General features: G+C 43.7%; 1 protein-coding gene across 1 annotated transcript in view; it reads right to left on the reverse strand.

Annotated features, from left to right (window-relative positions):
• Positions 1-17887, reverse strand: part of LOC145392087 (uncharacterized) — a 181951-nt gene that overhangs the window by 69201 nt on the left and 94863 nt on the right. Inside the window, exons 12-13 of the mRNA XM_080266541.1 lie at positions 9442-10729; positions 536-3386 (exon numbers count right to left, since the gene is read on the reverse strand). Coding sequence (XP_080122667.1) covers positions 536-3386; positions 9442-10729 — 4139 coding nt within the window. The remainder of the gene's footprint in view (positions 1-535; positions 3387-9441; positions 10730-17887) is intronic.

Consider the following 17887-nt stretch of genomic DNA (forward strand, 5'->3'; position numbering starts at 1 on the left):
AATAATAAGTAACAATAATAAAAATAATCCCCATCTTCACTATCACCAAAAACAACAGCAGCAGCATCCAACTGTTCATTATACTGCTTCAATAAGGGGGTGGGATCCAGAAACAAGAGTACAATACTACAACACTACAGTAGGACAAGATATCAACAGAAACATACAAACATGACACTAAACTAAAAACATGAGTAATCTACAAGAAAAACAATGCATTCTATCCAAACTATAATATATACAAATCGGCTTAGCTTACAATACCTGATTCAATACTTATATAGGAATATGTCATAGATAGTAAAATACAGTATAATGGCTAAGAAATGAAAAACAATTAAAAAAACATATGAGGTACTGGAAAACAGAGTGAAAACCAAGCAAAGTATTACAATAAAATTAAAAAAGGGAAAACAGTGAACAATATGCATTAAAAAATAAATAAATGAATCAATATGCAATAAAATGATAAAATTCTCAGTTTTAGGAAGATAATGTCAAACAAAAAAAGATTTATTAATTTCAAATGCCTTACCCATGAGCAGATCGCCGCAGAGTGAATGCTGGAGGGATCGGGTCAGGTGCTCATAGAAGATGGAATTTAGGTTGTTATCATCCGAGCCAGGATTACGCTCCAGATGTGTTGAAAGCCGGGTATTGGAGTGGTCCACACGTCTGGTGTTGTAATCCCGCTCCCAGAACTTAGTGGGCCGCACATATGAAGTGATAAAGATGGCAGACCCTAGTATGGGGTTGAGCGGAGTTGACAGTATAGCAGAAACGGCTGCCTGAACAAAAAGCATGGCTGAGTGTGGTACAGAAAATGGCTGGGCAAAAGCATGAAAGGCTGAGCCCCAAGTGATCTGCCAAGGAGCAATGTATGTGACAATAAACTTGAGCTTGAGAAGGAACTCATAAGCACGGTTGACAACCACAGCGGTGACAAAATAGTCCACTAAGAAGGTCTCTGACTTGCCCCGGCAGTCCCAGTTAAAGAAAAGGACGGTGAAGGCCAGCACCAGGTACTGGGCCTGAGGCTGGGAGTACACCGAGCGCAGGCACTTAAGGCCACACACAACTGTCAGAAGCGTCCCCACATTCAGGCCAAACGTCTTCACTAATGACGGTGCATCCCGAGTTAAGGCACACAGGAAGAGCACCGGGTACACCACATTCTTTTCCAACAGACATAACCACACATATACACGCTCAAACCACATCACTCGTGCTGCATCATACACTTCAAACTGGGCATACTCATGGGAACGGCAAACAGGGTGCGCTACACACAACCATGGCAGCTGTTTTCTCAGCTGAGGCACCATATAGTGGCACAAGAATCCAAACAACACTGCAAAGATCCAAAGTGCAGTGAAAAGGTTGGGTCCATCAGCTGCCAAGAGTACTGAGAACACAGTAGAAGAGTGGACTGCACAGACTATGGCTGCCATCACCGTACACACCATAGCATCATGCACCAGCCGTGCCTGTACCGTGCCACGCAGTTTTTCCGGCAACGGATCTGTTAATTCATCAGCATCACGGGGTGGGTGGGGAGTGGTAGTTCCATTCTGACCACGCAGTTCATCTGGCCAAGCATGCTGCTGCAACAGACGCCAGAGTGTGGTTGGATCAGAGGCAGAGCGACTGAGATGGTACGAGAAAGCTACAAGGAGGCCACAAAAGATAGAATACAGCACATGCTGAGTTTGAGCCTCAGCCTCCCTCAAGCCACCATATGCAAAACCAAAGAGGAAGACAACAGCCAGGATGGAACGGCCAACACAATACGCAGCAGAGCCTAAACTGGTTGCTGCATTGCCACCAAAAACATGCATATCAGTCTGTTCAAGCAGGTACATGAGGAATGTGTTGACTTGGGGCAGCAAACCAACACTGAACACCAGTGGGAAGCACAGAAGAAAGAGCAGCAGAAGATCCCGACAACGTTCTAGGAGCCATGGGTTGGTGAGGTCCACTCCATACAGCACAAAGTGGTGGGACCAGCTTTGCTCTCTATCTAGACACAGCTGAAGCAACAGCACAGCTCCACAGCACAACACAAAGTACACTGGCCGGCTGTACAGCACGACCCGATTGTAGCCATGAGTGGGAGAGGCTGCATCAGGCTGCACACTCTTAAAGAGAGAATACTGGCAAGAGGCCATTACAAAGCAGAATATGAAGACAGTAAGCTCAGTATAGAAGCCACGATATAGAATAGCACAGCCAAGTACTGCAACCAATATTGCTAGACATACACAACCCACACCCTCCCCTATGGTCAGGTTGCGGTCCAACAACGCCAGCAGGAAAAGTCTGTCGAATCTAATCTTGACTGCCCATTTCCCACACAACTTAAGGCGGTAGTAGGGTCTTGTAAGAGTACCAATGGTGGGAAACCTTAGCTTGTCTCCAGCTAACCCCAACTCATCCACATCTAAACAGGGTGGAAGGCTCATATTCTCCAATACTTCCGATGTAATGACTGGTACCGCTGAAGTCCCAGTTCCGCCACCCCGATTGCTAGACCGCCGCCGCTCAAAAAGTGCATTTGTAAAAAGTTGGAGAGGGTTGTGGGGTGCTCCTATACTCAGTAGCTGTAGGTGGTGTCTTGTTTCAGATGACATTAGGGGAGGGTCCCGTCCACTCCTAGGCACCACAGACACCCGAGGCAGTGGGTCCCTGTCCCCAGCTCCATCCTGGTTGTTTCCTCTGTCCAAGTCTCGTGTGGTCAGAGCAGAGGAAGAGACAGGAGGAGTGGAACCTCGCCGCCGCACTCCTGAAGATGAAGGCTGTGGTGGAATGGAGGTGCTGGGACCCTCAGATCCTGGAGAGGCCAATGAGGCTGGGGCCTTACAGATCTCTGGCCAGGTCGGACCTTGATAAAGAGGGGCTTGGGTGAAGTGGTTATCCAAGATAACAGTAAGACCAGAGCAGAGAGACATGGATGAACTGCTGAGAGATGCATCACCCCGCCCTCCGGGTCCAACTGACCCTGTTTGGCCTCCTGTTGACTGCCCTGGCCCACTAGTGCGGCGCAGAAGACGGGTGAGAACTCTGTGGTCAGGGACAACACTGGAGGCAGTACTAACTCCTCTGTCATTGAAGGTGTAAGTGAACCAGTTACCACGTTCATCTTGGAAGCAGTGGACGGCTCCATCACTGGTATCCTCATGGGAGGCAGCCAGATGTGTTCCTGGAGATGATAACGATGACAATGCACACAATGGTGGGCCTCCTGCCCCTGCCCCACCTTCACTAGGAAACACTGGTGATCCACCAGAGCTTTCAGGGGTTTTATCCAGTCCTGTTCGGTTAGGTCCAGTACGTGAGTCCTCTTCACCCTCCCCACTCCGACCAGTCCCCGGTAGTCCGTATGCTCGCTGCAACAGAACAGAAAATTGAGACTATGTACCGTACTGTAAGCAGTGAGATGCATACCACACTGAAGCAATAAGTCAAACCAATAAATGAATATGTCACTGAGATCCTTACTTTTAAAACTAAGCATTTGACAAATACCAACCCTAGCAGTCAAAAACATTCTTCTCTCTTCCATCCTACTCCTGTTTTTCTTTTTCTCTCTCCACCTCTCAACTCCCTAAAAGAAGAACCAGCAAATTACACATAATCTTACAATGAAACTACAAGTACTGCTAGATCTGCTTCATTGTAGCTGTTACTTTACTATATGAAAATTCCTGTATTTCCACATATGGTGTTGTTTAGTGAAAGCTACTTACATAGCACATCATAGTAATACTTGTAATAAATTTAATTATTACTTCTACTAATATAACAGTAACATGTTTCAACAAATAATCTCAAGCAATAAATGGTTCTTTAGTCTCTGAGCACAAAAATATATAAGGTTTCAGATTTGGTTCCATAGACCAATAAGTGAAAAAACTTCATTCATTCAAATTTAAAAACTTCATTCACTCAACTTTCAATGACTACAGCTATTCAATATTATCATCAATTTCCCCTACTCATGGCTGCTTTAAAATATGAAGTTCATTCTGATGAGATGAAAATACTTTGCAGTCACATGGTAAGACCTCTCATAAACAACGATGATGCATCTAATGAATACCATATTGATGGTGTAGGTGAAGCACTGAAAAATGACTAAGTTTTGAATATTTAAGGATACTAGTAAAATTTTTAATGCTTAAAATCAGCCTTGCATTTATCTCCCACAGACTGTGTGGTACAGGGTTATAAAAGGTCAAACCAACAGTCTTAACAAAACAGATAATTGCTACAACTGATAGTTTGTGCTGCACGTCTCTTCATGGGCAAGCAGAGAGCAGCCTTGAACATATTTACTGTAGAGTGGAATTTCCACAAAGTGTAAGGTACTAAATGGTACAACTTTCTTTGGATCCAAATTGCACTAACTAATATTATGGCCAACGTGCAATATACATATGGTGCTCTCACATCTTTTAGACCCGCAGTGGCGAGGTGGCAACGAGGCCTCGCTCTTAGAGGTACTTAATAGACCTGATGGTATCCTGCAAACTGTCATTCTGCATAGATCTGACAACCATCATGGCCACATTAAGTTGAATTCAACCTCATCCCCATTTGAATGGGTCAAGATGTGGTGATCTGAAAGGAAACATCCCCATATGTGGTGCTCGAACACCCTTTATACCTGCAGCTGCAAGGTGGCTACAAGGCCTTGCTCTTAGAGGTGTTAAATAACTTGATGCTACATTGAAAACTGTCTATCTATCTATCTATTGCCAGACGCCATAATCAAGGAAGGGGTGGCCATTTGACTTTGAGTTATTTGTTTTACGGGGAGAGGCACTAACCCTCCACCAACCCACTTGCTGACACATAAGGAGCACGTAGGGTTTGGTTATATGGTTACCACCCAGCATTGTAAATGGTTTCCTGGCTTACAGGAAACAATTTGGGTTGTCACCCAATGTAAAGCCACCTGTAAAGGAAAGAAATGCAATAAGAAGTGACAGGAAAGATGGGAGAAAACAACATTCTGCATATTATGGCCAATATCAAAAATCTTACACACACACACACACACACATACAGTATGTATATATACAGGACATGTGTGTATATACACACATACATATATTTATATTATATATATATATATATATATATAAATGTTATGTATATCTATCTACAGTATATATATATATATATATATATATACATATACAGATAGATAGATAGATAGACAAATATATGGTATAAGGAATGCGGAAGGGGAAAGAATACTCAAATTTGGGGAGGCAACGGACATTATTGTGTGGCAACGGACATGATTGTGTGCAACACATATTTTAGGAAAAGAGACAGTAAGTTAATTACGTATGATTCTGGGGGAAATAGCAATCAGATTGATTATTTTCTGGTTAGGAGGGCTGATAGGAGGTTAGTGAGGGATGTTAAAGTTATAGGAAGTGAGGAGTGTGTGCAACAGCACAAACTATTGATTGTGATATGGTGCTTAAAGAACGAGTGATGAAAAAGAGGACTTATGTACCTAGGAGGAAAATATGGAAGCTGAAAAACCAATTAGTAAGGGATGCCTTCTATAGCGAGATGAGGAGAGTGGTGGCTGAACAGGGAGCTGTAGACAGAGGCGTTAATGAACAGTACAGAGCCCTCAAGAACAATTTCTTGAGAGTTACTGATGTAACATGTGGTTGGACAAGAGGACCACCAAGACATAAAGGAACTTGGTGGTGGGATGAGGGTGTAGAAGCTGCACTTAAGGAGAAAAGAAGGCTCTTCCGGGAATGGAAGAAGGGTGGTAGCAAGGAGGAATACTTGGCTGCCAAGCGTACGGCTAGAAGAGAGGTATACAGGGTGAGGTCTGAGTCACAGAGACTTTTACTTGAAAACCTAAATCATGGGGAAAGGAAAAATATGATATTTAAGGTGGCAAATCAGATGAAGAGGGATAATCACAATATTATAGGTGAGCAGTGTGTGAAGAATGATGAAGGAAGGGTAGTGGTGAACAGTGAGGATATTAAAGATCCATGGAGAATGCATTATAGCCGGTTGCTGAATGAGGAGTTTGACTGGGACAGGGAAGGTTTGGAGCCAGCAGATCCAGTATTTGGCCCTTGGCCTTTGATTGATGCTGCTACTGTGAGTAAGGCAATAGGCAGGATGAAGGTGGGGAAGGCACCAGGTGTGTCTAGGTTGACTGCCGAAATGTTGAAGGCCTCAGGAGATATAGGAGTGAGGTTAGTCATTGACAAGATAAATATGATTATTTATAAGTGTGTTGTCCCAGATGATTGGCTGAAGAGTGTAACTGAAAATGTGTATAAAGGGAAGGATGATGCCCTGGAAAGACAAAATTATAGAGGTATAAAACTTTTAGATCAGATAATGAAGGTAACTGAGAGAGTTTTAGAAGGTATGATTAGAGAAAAAGTGAATACTGATGAGATGTAGGTTGGGTTTATGCCAGGCAGGGGGACCACTGATGCCATATTCACTGTTCAACAACTTCAGGAAAAATATATTGGGAGGAAATGGGATCTGTATTTTGTTTTTCTTGATTTGGAAAAGGCCTTTGACAGAGTTCCTAGAGAGGTGGTGAAGTGAGCAATGAGAAAGCTTGGCTTGGAGGAGTGGCTGGTTAGGGTGGTTATGGCTATGTATGTGGGTGCTCGCACACAGGTAAGAGTGAATGGAGACTTGAGTGATGAGTTTTCCGTGAATGTTGGTGTGCATCAGGGGGTCAGCCTTGAGCCCCTCGTTGTTTATCATGGTACTTGAAGCCCTCTCACGTGACTTCAGAAATGGACTCCCACAGGAGATATTGTATGCTGATGATTTGGTGTTGACTGCAGAGAATGAAGGGAGACCGAGGAAAGATTTAGGAAGCTGAGAAATGATATGGGAAACAAGGACTTGCGAGTAAATGCAGATGAAACACGGGCGATGGTATCTAGGGCTGGTGGCAGTACTGTCAATGAAGAGGGAGAGTGGTCTTGTGCGGTTTGCCTCAAGGGCGTGGGAAGTAATTCCATCTTGTGCAGTGTTTGTGGTAAGTGGGTGCATTAAAGATGTAGTGGTATTAGAGGCAGACTGTGAGATAATGCTGCCTCCATGTATGATGTGTATCAGGGAAAGCATGTGGAGACTGAAGGTGTGAAAGGACTGATTTTGCTGGTGAGTCTCTTGAGTGTACGGAAGAGTATTGTTATTTGGGAGACATGTTAAGTGCTGGAGGTGGGGCTAGTGCTAGCTTTGTGGCTAGAGTGAGGGGTGACTGGAAAAAGTTCAGGGAGATTTTGCTTCTCCTGACACTGAGAAGGCTCTCCCTCTGTGCTAAAGGATTTTTTTATACGGCATGTGTTAGTAGTGTAACGCTGTATGATAGTGAGACCTGGGTAGTAAAGAAAAAGGATATTCACAGGCTTAAACGTACAGAAATGACAATGAATAAGTGGGTGTGCAGTGTGTCCTTGAGTGCAAGGCCTGGGGAGGGGGGGGGGGCTATGTTTATGATGGAAGAATTAAGAGGTAGGATGGGACTGGAGTGCATTGGCGTTGTGATGAGATGAGGTAGATTAAGGAGGTTTGGGCATGTGGAGAGGATGAGAGATGACAATTGGGCGCAGAAAGATAAGTGTTAACATCAGGGGTAGAGTTGTGAGAGGTACACTAAAAAAGACCCAGGATGAGATCATTGAGCACGACGTCAGGGATAAGGGACTGAAAAGGGAGGCTGCTGGAGATCAAGCTGCATGGACAGCCACCATTAGGTGATCAAAGCTGACACACATAAGCATGCTGGAGTCATTATAAATGAAAATGAAACATACTGTACTGATCGAGAAGAGGCTTGCATGAATGAGTGTGACACTATAGCGTACATGACAATGAAAAATCACGAGTTTCACACTGGAAATGAGATTACTAAGAAATGTGGTTGGAATGCAGAGAGCAGACTGGATAAAGAATAATGATTTTTGAGAAAGATATGGAATAAGAGGTCTAGACACTAGCACTGAAAAAAGTGTGCTTACAGCCTTAGATGCTATGGTCATGTGGAGAAATGGGTGTGAATAGTGAGACAGAAAGGGTATATATGAGTCAGTTTGAAGATGGGAAGAGGCACAGTTGACCAAGAAGGTGGATACATATGGTATGTGAGTGTGTGAGAAACCAAGGTATCAAGAGTGATGAGGCTACTGAAATGACATTGGATTACACTGGTTGGAGGAATTTGTATGGAGTACAGTTTACATCAAGGTCTGACAACCCTGGGTTTTCTCAGTGATGTTATAGTCATCACACTGACTTTGGCTGATAGGTAATATAAGTTTGGAGGTTTATGCATGTGAAATGGAGTCAGGATTCTGAGGATTGAATGGTGGGTGAATAAGAGTGTGGCCTATTAAACTGTTCAGACTTTTGCTAGTTCTCTTTCTAACAGGTTTTTCTCTTGCTCTCTGGACCCTAACTCACTCAATCCTTAGGTGGGAAAAAAGAGGTCTGGACGATGAAGATGATCATGAAACGTGCAAAACACTGTAATCATACACAAATCCATTATTACATCATCATCAACATCCTGAATTCTTTTTCTCACCTAAGGATGGGGTGAGGCAGTATCCATTCAAACCCCCAGAATCCTGAATCTACTGTACTTCCCAGGCATGATCATTTGCATTAATTTGGGGGTTATTTATCTTTACAGATACCCTTAATATCACTGTATTACATCCATTCATCCATCCATCAACCAACCCTACATTGCCCAATGAGAAGCGTTGCAGCCCGCACCAAGACAAGTTGGTCCTGACATTTGAGAAGAGAGTGACCTGCCTCACTCATCCCTGAGTAGCACTACAGAAGCAATAAACCCCAACCATCCCTTGGACGTAAACCTACACAGGCTCAATTCGATTGGAGCACCTTAATTACCCACTAAACCACCAGGTGCCATAATCTGGTTAAATGGTTACCACCCAGCATAGTAAATGGTTTCCTAGTGTACCAGAAACCATCTGGCTTGTCACTTAGTGTAGAGTCACCCATAGGGAGAAGGAAGAGGAAAGAATGAAGGAAAGAAAGACAAAAGAAGAAGTGTAAAGTCACCCGTAGGCAGAAGGAAGGGGAAAGAATGAAGAAAAGAGAGAAGAGGAAGCAAGGATGAGAGGAAAGGGCGGACACCCAATGCAGCACTACATCAAGTGAGTGGATGGTGAGTGTCCCCACCTACTACCAACGTTAAATTACATTAAATGGATTCAACACTCAAATTTATCTTAATAAAGCTTATTGCACAAATATTAATACCATATCATTTCCATCAATACAGTGTATAAATCTCCTGAACTAATGTTCAGTCAAAAAACAAACATTCAGTCTTCAACAATCAACACTAGTGTCTGGTTAGATTATTTACAGTACCTTAGTACTGACCTGTGTCTGGTGAGTCCTAGTGGTGTGGTATGGTGGAGAGAGGGTGGTAGCAGGGCTAGTGGTTGTAGTGAGAGGTGTAGAGATCGTGGTGGTAAGCAGAGAAGAGATGTCTGAGGTATCTGTAGGAGGTGAAGCAGGGGAGGGTGCAGTGCCCGCCACATGCCTCCGCCGCCTCACTGCTGGCTTCCTACACAGAGGTGTCTCAGCTGGCCGGTCTCCACACCCGGCGCCAGCACCGGGGGTGTCTGGGGTGGCAGGACCAGGAGTGCTACCCCTAGGCACCGGACAGTCCGCAATACCTCCCTCTTGCTCAAGGCGCTGCTTCAGTGCCATTAGTTTCTGCATGTGGCACTGCTGGGGATCATGGAGAGAGGAGTTGAGAATCTCCAGTAGACGACGCACCAGATCCTCCATTGTCACTGCTCCCGCTTCTCCTTCCTCCCCAGTGTTGTTCTCTTGATGCCGTTTCTTAGGTATAGCTCCTTGGCAAGCAGACCCACACTGAGCCCCAGAGGTACAAGGTTCTGAGGGGCTCTCTGGAGATGACCTGATTACATTCCAGCTATCGTCATCACTTTGCTGTGAGGATCGCCGTTGTCGCTGCTCTTGCCCAGATCTTGCCACATCTGCAAACTCTGAGTCAGAATCACTATGAGAAAATAACCAGTCCAAACCAGGACTGGATGATCGGCTGCCACCATCCCCAATGGCAGCCTCCTGTCCCTCATTATTGCCAGCAGTACCTACGTCATCACTGACCACAGGCATGGCTTCTCCAGAACACTGAGGAATGTTTGCATCATCTTGAGAATTGTGGGATATATCCGGGTCCTCCCCACCGCTTGCCTCTAAGCCATTCTGCTTCTTCCCAGAAGCCAAGGGTACATTATCACAGTGAAGAGCAGCAAGGGAACGTGCTCGGGGCCCCGGAGGAGCAGGGGGGTCCAGGGCAGTGGGTAGGGCCTCATCAGAGCTGCTAGAGAGCTTAACCATACTGAGGGTATCTGAACTGCTCTCATCATCAGCATAGACATTCTCAAACGTAAGGGTGCACACTTTGTATCCATCTCCGTGCCCACGCTGTTCCCTCAGTCGTGCAATGGCAGAGCTGCTACGAAACACCAAAGGCTGGTAGGCTCGCCCGGGTCCTCGCTGAGCTCCTGCCAACCGGCCTGCCCCTGCTCGTGCACGCCGACCACCACAGCTCTTACCCTCCAGGCTCTGGTGGCGTGTCAGGAGCGGGGAGTGAGACCCCTTGCCAGGAGCTTCTTCATCAGTCTCACCCTCACTGAAATTATCACATATTTTAACTACATAACTCCACTGAAAGACCAAATACAAACTGACCACAACATGGAAACAGCCTTCCATTATGGTAAAAAACACTCCAGATGAATACATTATGATCAGACATATCCATAATGTAAGTAAGCCATAACACAAAACTTTAATACTTAATGGTTTCAACAAGATAATTCTTTTGATATAACTGTGAACCCACAGTACCATTAAATTTACCTGTAGCTACCTCCTAATTTTCTCTCACACAAAAGCACTGATAAAAAAACCTGGGATGACTGCTAAACAGGCAGCTTCAAGTTAAATTATATAGTAAAAGGCAGTCACACCAGCCATCAGGTTGGTCTCAGCCTGTAGACTGCCAAACAGCAACTCAGTACAGTACAATACACAGCATACTATCTGTAAGTAATTAATTCACATACCGGCAGTTACTATACAATATTAACAACCCTCTGTATATGTCTAATCCATATGCACTGTGACAATAAATGCACAAACGAACACAGCATACAAGAAAAAAGCAAAGTGTACAGTACAGTTCCACATCAAGATATGACTTTTAAACACCCTTAGCATCCCAAGCAAAGGTTTTGCAGATATACTGTTTTATGGCCTTGTCTCACGTCAGTTGTTACACAACATTATGTATTGGTCCTTCAAATACTATTAACCCTTTCCCGTGAAGGGAGGAGCGTAAATTCTGGCTGTGCGCGTAACTCTCGCTTGAGAGCTTTCAGAACAGTCGCGTAGAGACATTTTACTTCTAACGCTCATAGCAAAGTTATTATTCAACATAGAAAGGCCATTTTGGTCTCATTTTGAAGATGAAGAGTTTTGCTCTGTCATACATTGTCCAAAAAGACAATATATAAAAAAATAAAATGCAAAAAAAGTGAGTAGAATTTAGCTGACATGCTAAAGTTTTACATTGTCCTTTAAAAAAATATTTGGCAAAAAAAAACTATTCAAGAAGTAATAATGTTTTTTGCTTCAATATGTAGCAGAATAAATTTCCTTTCCAATAATGCATCATTTGTTGTAATTTCTTAAATAATAACGCCGCATATATATGTGAGAAAAAGGAGCATAAGTGTTCGGCGGGAGGTCAAGAGGTGTACATCCTATCCATGAGAAACCTCACACCACACTGAGCCGAGCAAACCAAGTGAGCACGCATGCACCAGCTGTGGCAGGCTTAGCTCCACCCACTTTAGCCTGTCATCCAACAAAAATGACGACTTCCTAAATATTTCTTTAGAGATTACATCGGATGACGGGCAAAGTCGTCATACTGACGTCAGAGGTTAACAAACACATGACTACCCAGGTCGTCATTGGTAAGTCTAAGGGTTAAAGAATGTGCAGTCTGTGTTAAATGGGGCAGCAAGGCTTATCTTTGGTTTATCACCGAGAACCTCCACTACCTCAATTCAAGTTGCACTGGCTGCCAGTAAAGCTAGAATAGAATTTAAACTATTTCTTATGACTTCCAAGGCTTTCATACTTAGCAAACTGAAGTATCTTGCTGAATTCCTAAAACTTATATCAGCACACTATGGTGATGTTGCAAAACGAAGATGACCTTTTGCGCCCTGAGGAGCCAGAAGCTGTTGATAAGTCATCTTTCTCTGATCAATTATTTCCTAAGCATATTCTATCAAGGCCAGATCCAGCACTTTGGAAAAGGGGAATTGTGGTTCCATGCAGAATTACTACAAGTCTGAATTCATGCTGACTCATGACTAAATTCCAGAAAAGTTAATGCCAAATCCCTCTTTTCATTCAAATTATTGTAGGTTAACTTTTTATGAAGGATATTACATTATTCTTTTATTATCAGTAATAAGTGGTCTACCAAAAATGAAGGGTGCACACCTCCATGCCCCCCTCAAATCCATGCCTACTACTACTACAGACAGACGCCATAATCCTGTAAGAGGTGGTTGCTTGTCTGAGTTAGTTATTTTAAAAGGAGGGGCATTAGCCCTCCACAAACCCACTTGCTGACAGGTAGGGAACACACCCAGCATTGTAAATGGTTTTTCTGGCTTACAGGAAACAATTTTGCTTGTCATTCAATATAAAGCTACCTGCAATGGAAAGAAGAGTAACAAAGTGTGGCAGGAATGATGGAAGAAAGAGGAAGAAAGGGCACGCAGAAAAAGAATGATGAAGATGAATGAAGAAGAAAGCAGCACTACATCAAGTGACTGGATGATGGTCACCAACACCTACCACTCAAAATTCTGTAACAGTTACTATCCATGAGAGAGTCAACTTCTGTTGAATCCTTTATGGGGGAGCTAAAAGCCTTTCTCTTACAACAATACATTCTTAAGAGACTGTGATGGATGAAAGCAAGGTTTAGTTGCTGACATTTTTGCAGGTGAAGCTTCTATTGTATATGAGTGGTCACATTCCTTATAACTGTAAAGGTGCAAAAATGTATTGAGTGCTACTGAATTCCTTAGGCACTACTTGTGCTTTGAGAAACAAAAGAACATTATTTCTATTATTACCAAGCTTTTTTCCTACTTTAGACTCTCATATACTCATCTCAACACTCTATCCACATTCTCCCAACATGATTATACCACTTATTTATCCACATTCTCCCAATATGATCACATACCACTTATGCAAACTCTTTTCTAACCTATTACCAACAAACTTTCTCACTCCTTAACTTTTAACAATCATACTGTTTATTTTCCTATCTACTCTTCACATTTCAAATACAGTCCTCAACAGTTATACATTCAGTTATCCACATTCTCCCAATATGATCACAAAACACCTATGCAAACTCTTTTCTAACCTATTACCAACAAACTTCCTGACTCCTTAACTTTTACCAATCATACTGTTTATTCTCCTATCCACTCTTCACATTTCAAATACAGTCCTCAACAGTTGTACATTAAGTTATCTTTACTCATGATTTATCATGCTTCTGCCATAACAGTCTCATAATCATATACTAACATGAGCACTACCACACCTTCACACAAACCTCTTGCAAAATCCATATTCAGGTCAACCTTCATACTAAACTCTTCATAGTACCAGCCACTTTTCTTAGCAAAACCACTTTATTCTCCTTTCTCTTGACACATTTACTTATCTTTTTTACTATTAAACTGTCATACATAAATTTATTCACTATGCCTATCTCTGCTTACCAGCACATTTCCATCAGTCACCTTTTTTCAATAACCATCACTTTATTCACTGCTACTCTTCATTCCAAGTAACACAATTCAGGCGTTTTTAAAAAACACATACATACATACATTATCTAATCCTGTGTTGCCCCATGAGGAGTGTAGAAGCTCTGGGCTAGGCAAGCTGGTCCTGACATTTAAGATGAGAGTGACCAGCCTCACATGTCCCTGCATGGCATTATGTGAGCAATAAACCTCAACCATCCCTTGGATATAAACCTAAACAGGCTCAATCCAGTTGGAGTGCCTTAATTACCCACTAAACCATCAGGCATCATAGTTTGGTTATATGTTTACCACCCAACGTAGTAAATGGCTTCCTGGTATACAGGAAACCATTTGGTTTGTCACTCAGCGTAGTCACCCACAGACAGAAGGATGAGGAAAGAAAGAAGGAAAGAAAGACAGAAGAGGGAGGAAGGCAAGATGGAAGGAAGAGAGGAAAGGGAAGTCACCCAAGAACACCACTACATTGGGTGTGTGGATGGTGAGTGCCCCCACCTACCAAAATAAATAATGAATAACTAGACCAACCCACAAAGATCCCATTAACTTTTAACAACCAACAAAGCAGCATTCCCCATGTCATATCGCATCATTTATAAAGGCTCCAACATGCTTGCAAGTCTAGATGATCCATCATGACAAGTGGAAATGCTGGGTGAGAGAAAGACACTGACCAGAGCTTGAATTTGTTTATTTTCTCTAATGTTTTGGGTTACACACAACCCACCTTCAGAGAGTTTGAGCAAGAAGTGATAGAGCTGGGACACTTGTTCATTTGTTCATTCACTCATCATCTAAACTGGTGTTGCCCCATGAAAAGCATAGGAACCAGGGGATTGGAAAGATGGTCCTGACATTTAAGATGAGAGTGACCAGCCTCACTCATCACCGAGTGGTATTATGTGGGCAATAAACCCCAACCACCCCTTGGATATAAACCTGCACAGGCTCAATCCGATTGAAGTGTCTTAATTACCCACTAAACCACAATTTGTAAATGGTTTCCTGTTGTACAGGAAACCATTTTGCTTGTCACTCACTGAAGAGTCGCTCACAGACAGAAGGAAGAGGAATGAAGGAAAGACAGAAGTAGAAAGAAGGAAAGAAGAGACGAAAGGGCAGGCACCTGACAGCAGCACTACATCAAGTGAGTGGATGGTATTTGTACCCCTGGAAATTCCCTCTCCCTTTCTCGCGTCGCACCCCGATTGGCTACCTCTCAGAAAATTCCATTGTCCTACTCCACCCCTGACTGCAACATTACTGTTATATTTCCTGTATGGCATGCACTCTTTTTCACACAATGACTATGGTCTGTGCTGCAGTTTTTTTGTATTCCGCTCTCTTTCCCTGGTTTTCTCATTAGTGTACAACATCCGGATGGAAGTATGGAGGATAAAGTGCTTGAAACAGTACAAGAAAGAAGAAAGGTTGCTGGTTCTTTGAAAGCAGTGATAAGAAATAGGGAAGTGAGTCCATCCATCATCCAATCCTACATTGCCCCATGAGGAGTGTAGGAGCCCGGGGCTGGAAGTAAAAAAGTCGCTGCATGACAGTATTGTGATACCAACTCCAACATATGGAAGTGACGCTTGAAAAGTGAGAGCAATGGAAATGAGTTATTTGAGTGAAGCATGGGGAGTTACATGGAGAGACAGTCTAACAAATATGGAAGTGAAGAAGTGTTGTGTTGTGGATGTGAATGTGATAGAATGCATTGTGAGAAATACACCGAGGTGGTTTGGCCATGTTGAGAGGAAGCAGAGAGAGACACTAACGTGGAGAGAGTATGTGAGTGAGGTGGAGGGGGAGAGAGGAAGGGGGAGGCTGAAGGTGAGGTGGAGGGATGGAGTGGAGATGCATATGAGAGACAGGGGTGCATGCTGGGGGAAGGGCATTGAAATGGTGAGGGACAGGGCAACATGGAGGCAATTTGTTTGTGGCCACCCCTTACGGGATTAAGGCATCTGGCAATAGATAGATAGACAGATTGTACTATATCTGGTTGTGGAACAAGTCTCTCCTTGATCTGAAGAGTTTTGTCTGGCTAACAGATACACTGACAAGAAAACTACAGAAAGACAGCTGAATACAAAGTGAAAAAGTACAACACAAGCTACTCACTGTGTGAAAACAGTGTGTGGTGTTCAGAAGGTACTGCACAAATGTTACAACCAAGGGTGGGGTAGGATGACAGAATCTCCCTAGAGGTAGCGAATCAGGTAACAATGTAGGAAAAGGGGAGGGAAATTTGCTGGGGAGTAAATGTCTCAGCTCTATCACTATTGTTCAGAGTCTCTGAAGATGGGTTCAATGTAGCCCAAAACATTAGAGAAAAAAAAGAATTCAAGTTCTACCCTGTCTCTCTCTCCCACTCAACATTTCCATTTTTGCATGTGTCAGGCTCTCAGTCACCTAATGGCAGCCCGCCACACCACTCAATCTCTGGCTGCCTCCCTATTCACTCCCTTATACCAGAGGTCATACCTTTTTGTCTGGCTCTCACAAACCTGCCCTCACTGTTCACATCTCTTACCTTCCACACCCAAATGTCATCCTCCAACATTTCAACATGGTCTAACCATCTCAATCTATTCCTCCTCATCACGGCATTAATATATTCATGTCCCATTTTTCCTCTCAACTCTTCAAATACATCCTAACTCCCCAAGGCCTCTCATTCAAGGATACACCACACATCCATTTAAACATTATCATTTCTGTACATCTGAGCCAACAAGTATCCTGTTCCTTCAATGTCCAGGTCTCACTGCCATTCAGAATTACACTCATAACAAACGGTGATGGTCAGGGTATACATTCATACAGTTATCACGTAATCACTCAATTACCTACATGCCCTGTAACCAACATACTCCCATATTCGGACATTAGGCCTTGGCTCTATTAAATCTGTATCTGGATTTATCTGTCAGTATCCAAACAAAATATTTCCAAAATCGCCAGTTGGGCGGCTTACAAATAAAAAAAAAATCGGTCTGGCAGCCAGCCGGCCTCTCTAACCAAGAGCGGGTAATAGACCCTAACCCACAAGCTGCACAATATGGCCTTCCGGCTCCTCACCAAACGGTCAAAGTTCCCCAAGCGCCCAGATCACTCCAATGCTACCAGCGGCACGCAAGTAATACAGACCCTAACCCACAACCTGTGCAAATATGGCCGTCCAGCTCTTCGCCGAATGATCAAAGTCCCCTAGCCACCAAGACCACTCAGACACTCCCAGCCGCACGCAAGTAATGCAGACCTAACCCATAACCTGTGTAAATATGGCCGTCCGGCTCTTCACTGAACGGTCAAAGTCCCCCGGCCACCTGGATCACTCCAACACTCACAGGCATGTAGAGCCATCCATCTCCCTACCAAATCGTCAAAGTTGCCTGCCCGGCTGGACACCTCAAACACTCCCTGAGGCCATGATGTACTGGGACTCCAGCACTGTTCATCTGCCTGGCTGAATGAAATTGACTCTTGCAGTCAGAGGTCGAACAGGCGCTTTTTAGTTGTGTACGCATAGCCAAGCGTGGGTAGACATGGCAGCTCAGCGTTCACATGGTGGTACCAGACCTCACTTCCCACTTTTCTCTCGCAAGTGAGGACAAGCTTGTGACCATGGCTGCTAACACTGTTGCATTTGTGGCCGTTCCCTACCTTCTTCAGGCCTAAATTTTCCTCTGTGGCATTCTAGTGTGTGTGATGATGGCCCCATCACAACCCGAGAAGCAAAAAATGAAGGTTCTGACTCTGGAGAAGAAGCATGATATATTGAGCAAGGTTGATGCTGGCTGGACCACTTCAGACATTCTGTGGGAATAAGACCCAGCTTGTCCAACCTTGTTTGATAACAAAAAATCCTAGCCCAAGCTTACTCAGTACGGACTGGACTATGACGATGC

Source organism: Coenobita brevimanus, chromosome 21, assembly GCF_032717465.1.
Source record: "Coenobita brevimanus isolate Jiangsu-jjx chromosome 21, ASM3271746v2, whole genome shotgun sequence".
Lineage (NCBI taxonomy): Eukaryota > Metazoa > Arthropoda > Malacostraca > Decapoda > Coenobitidae > Coenobita > Coenobita brevimanus.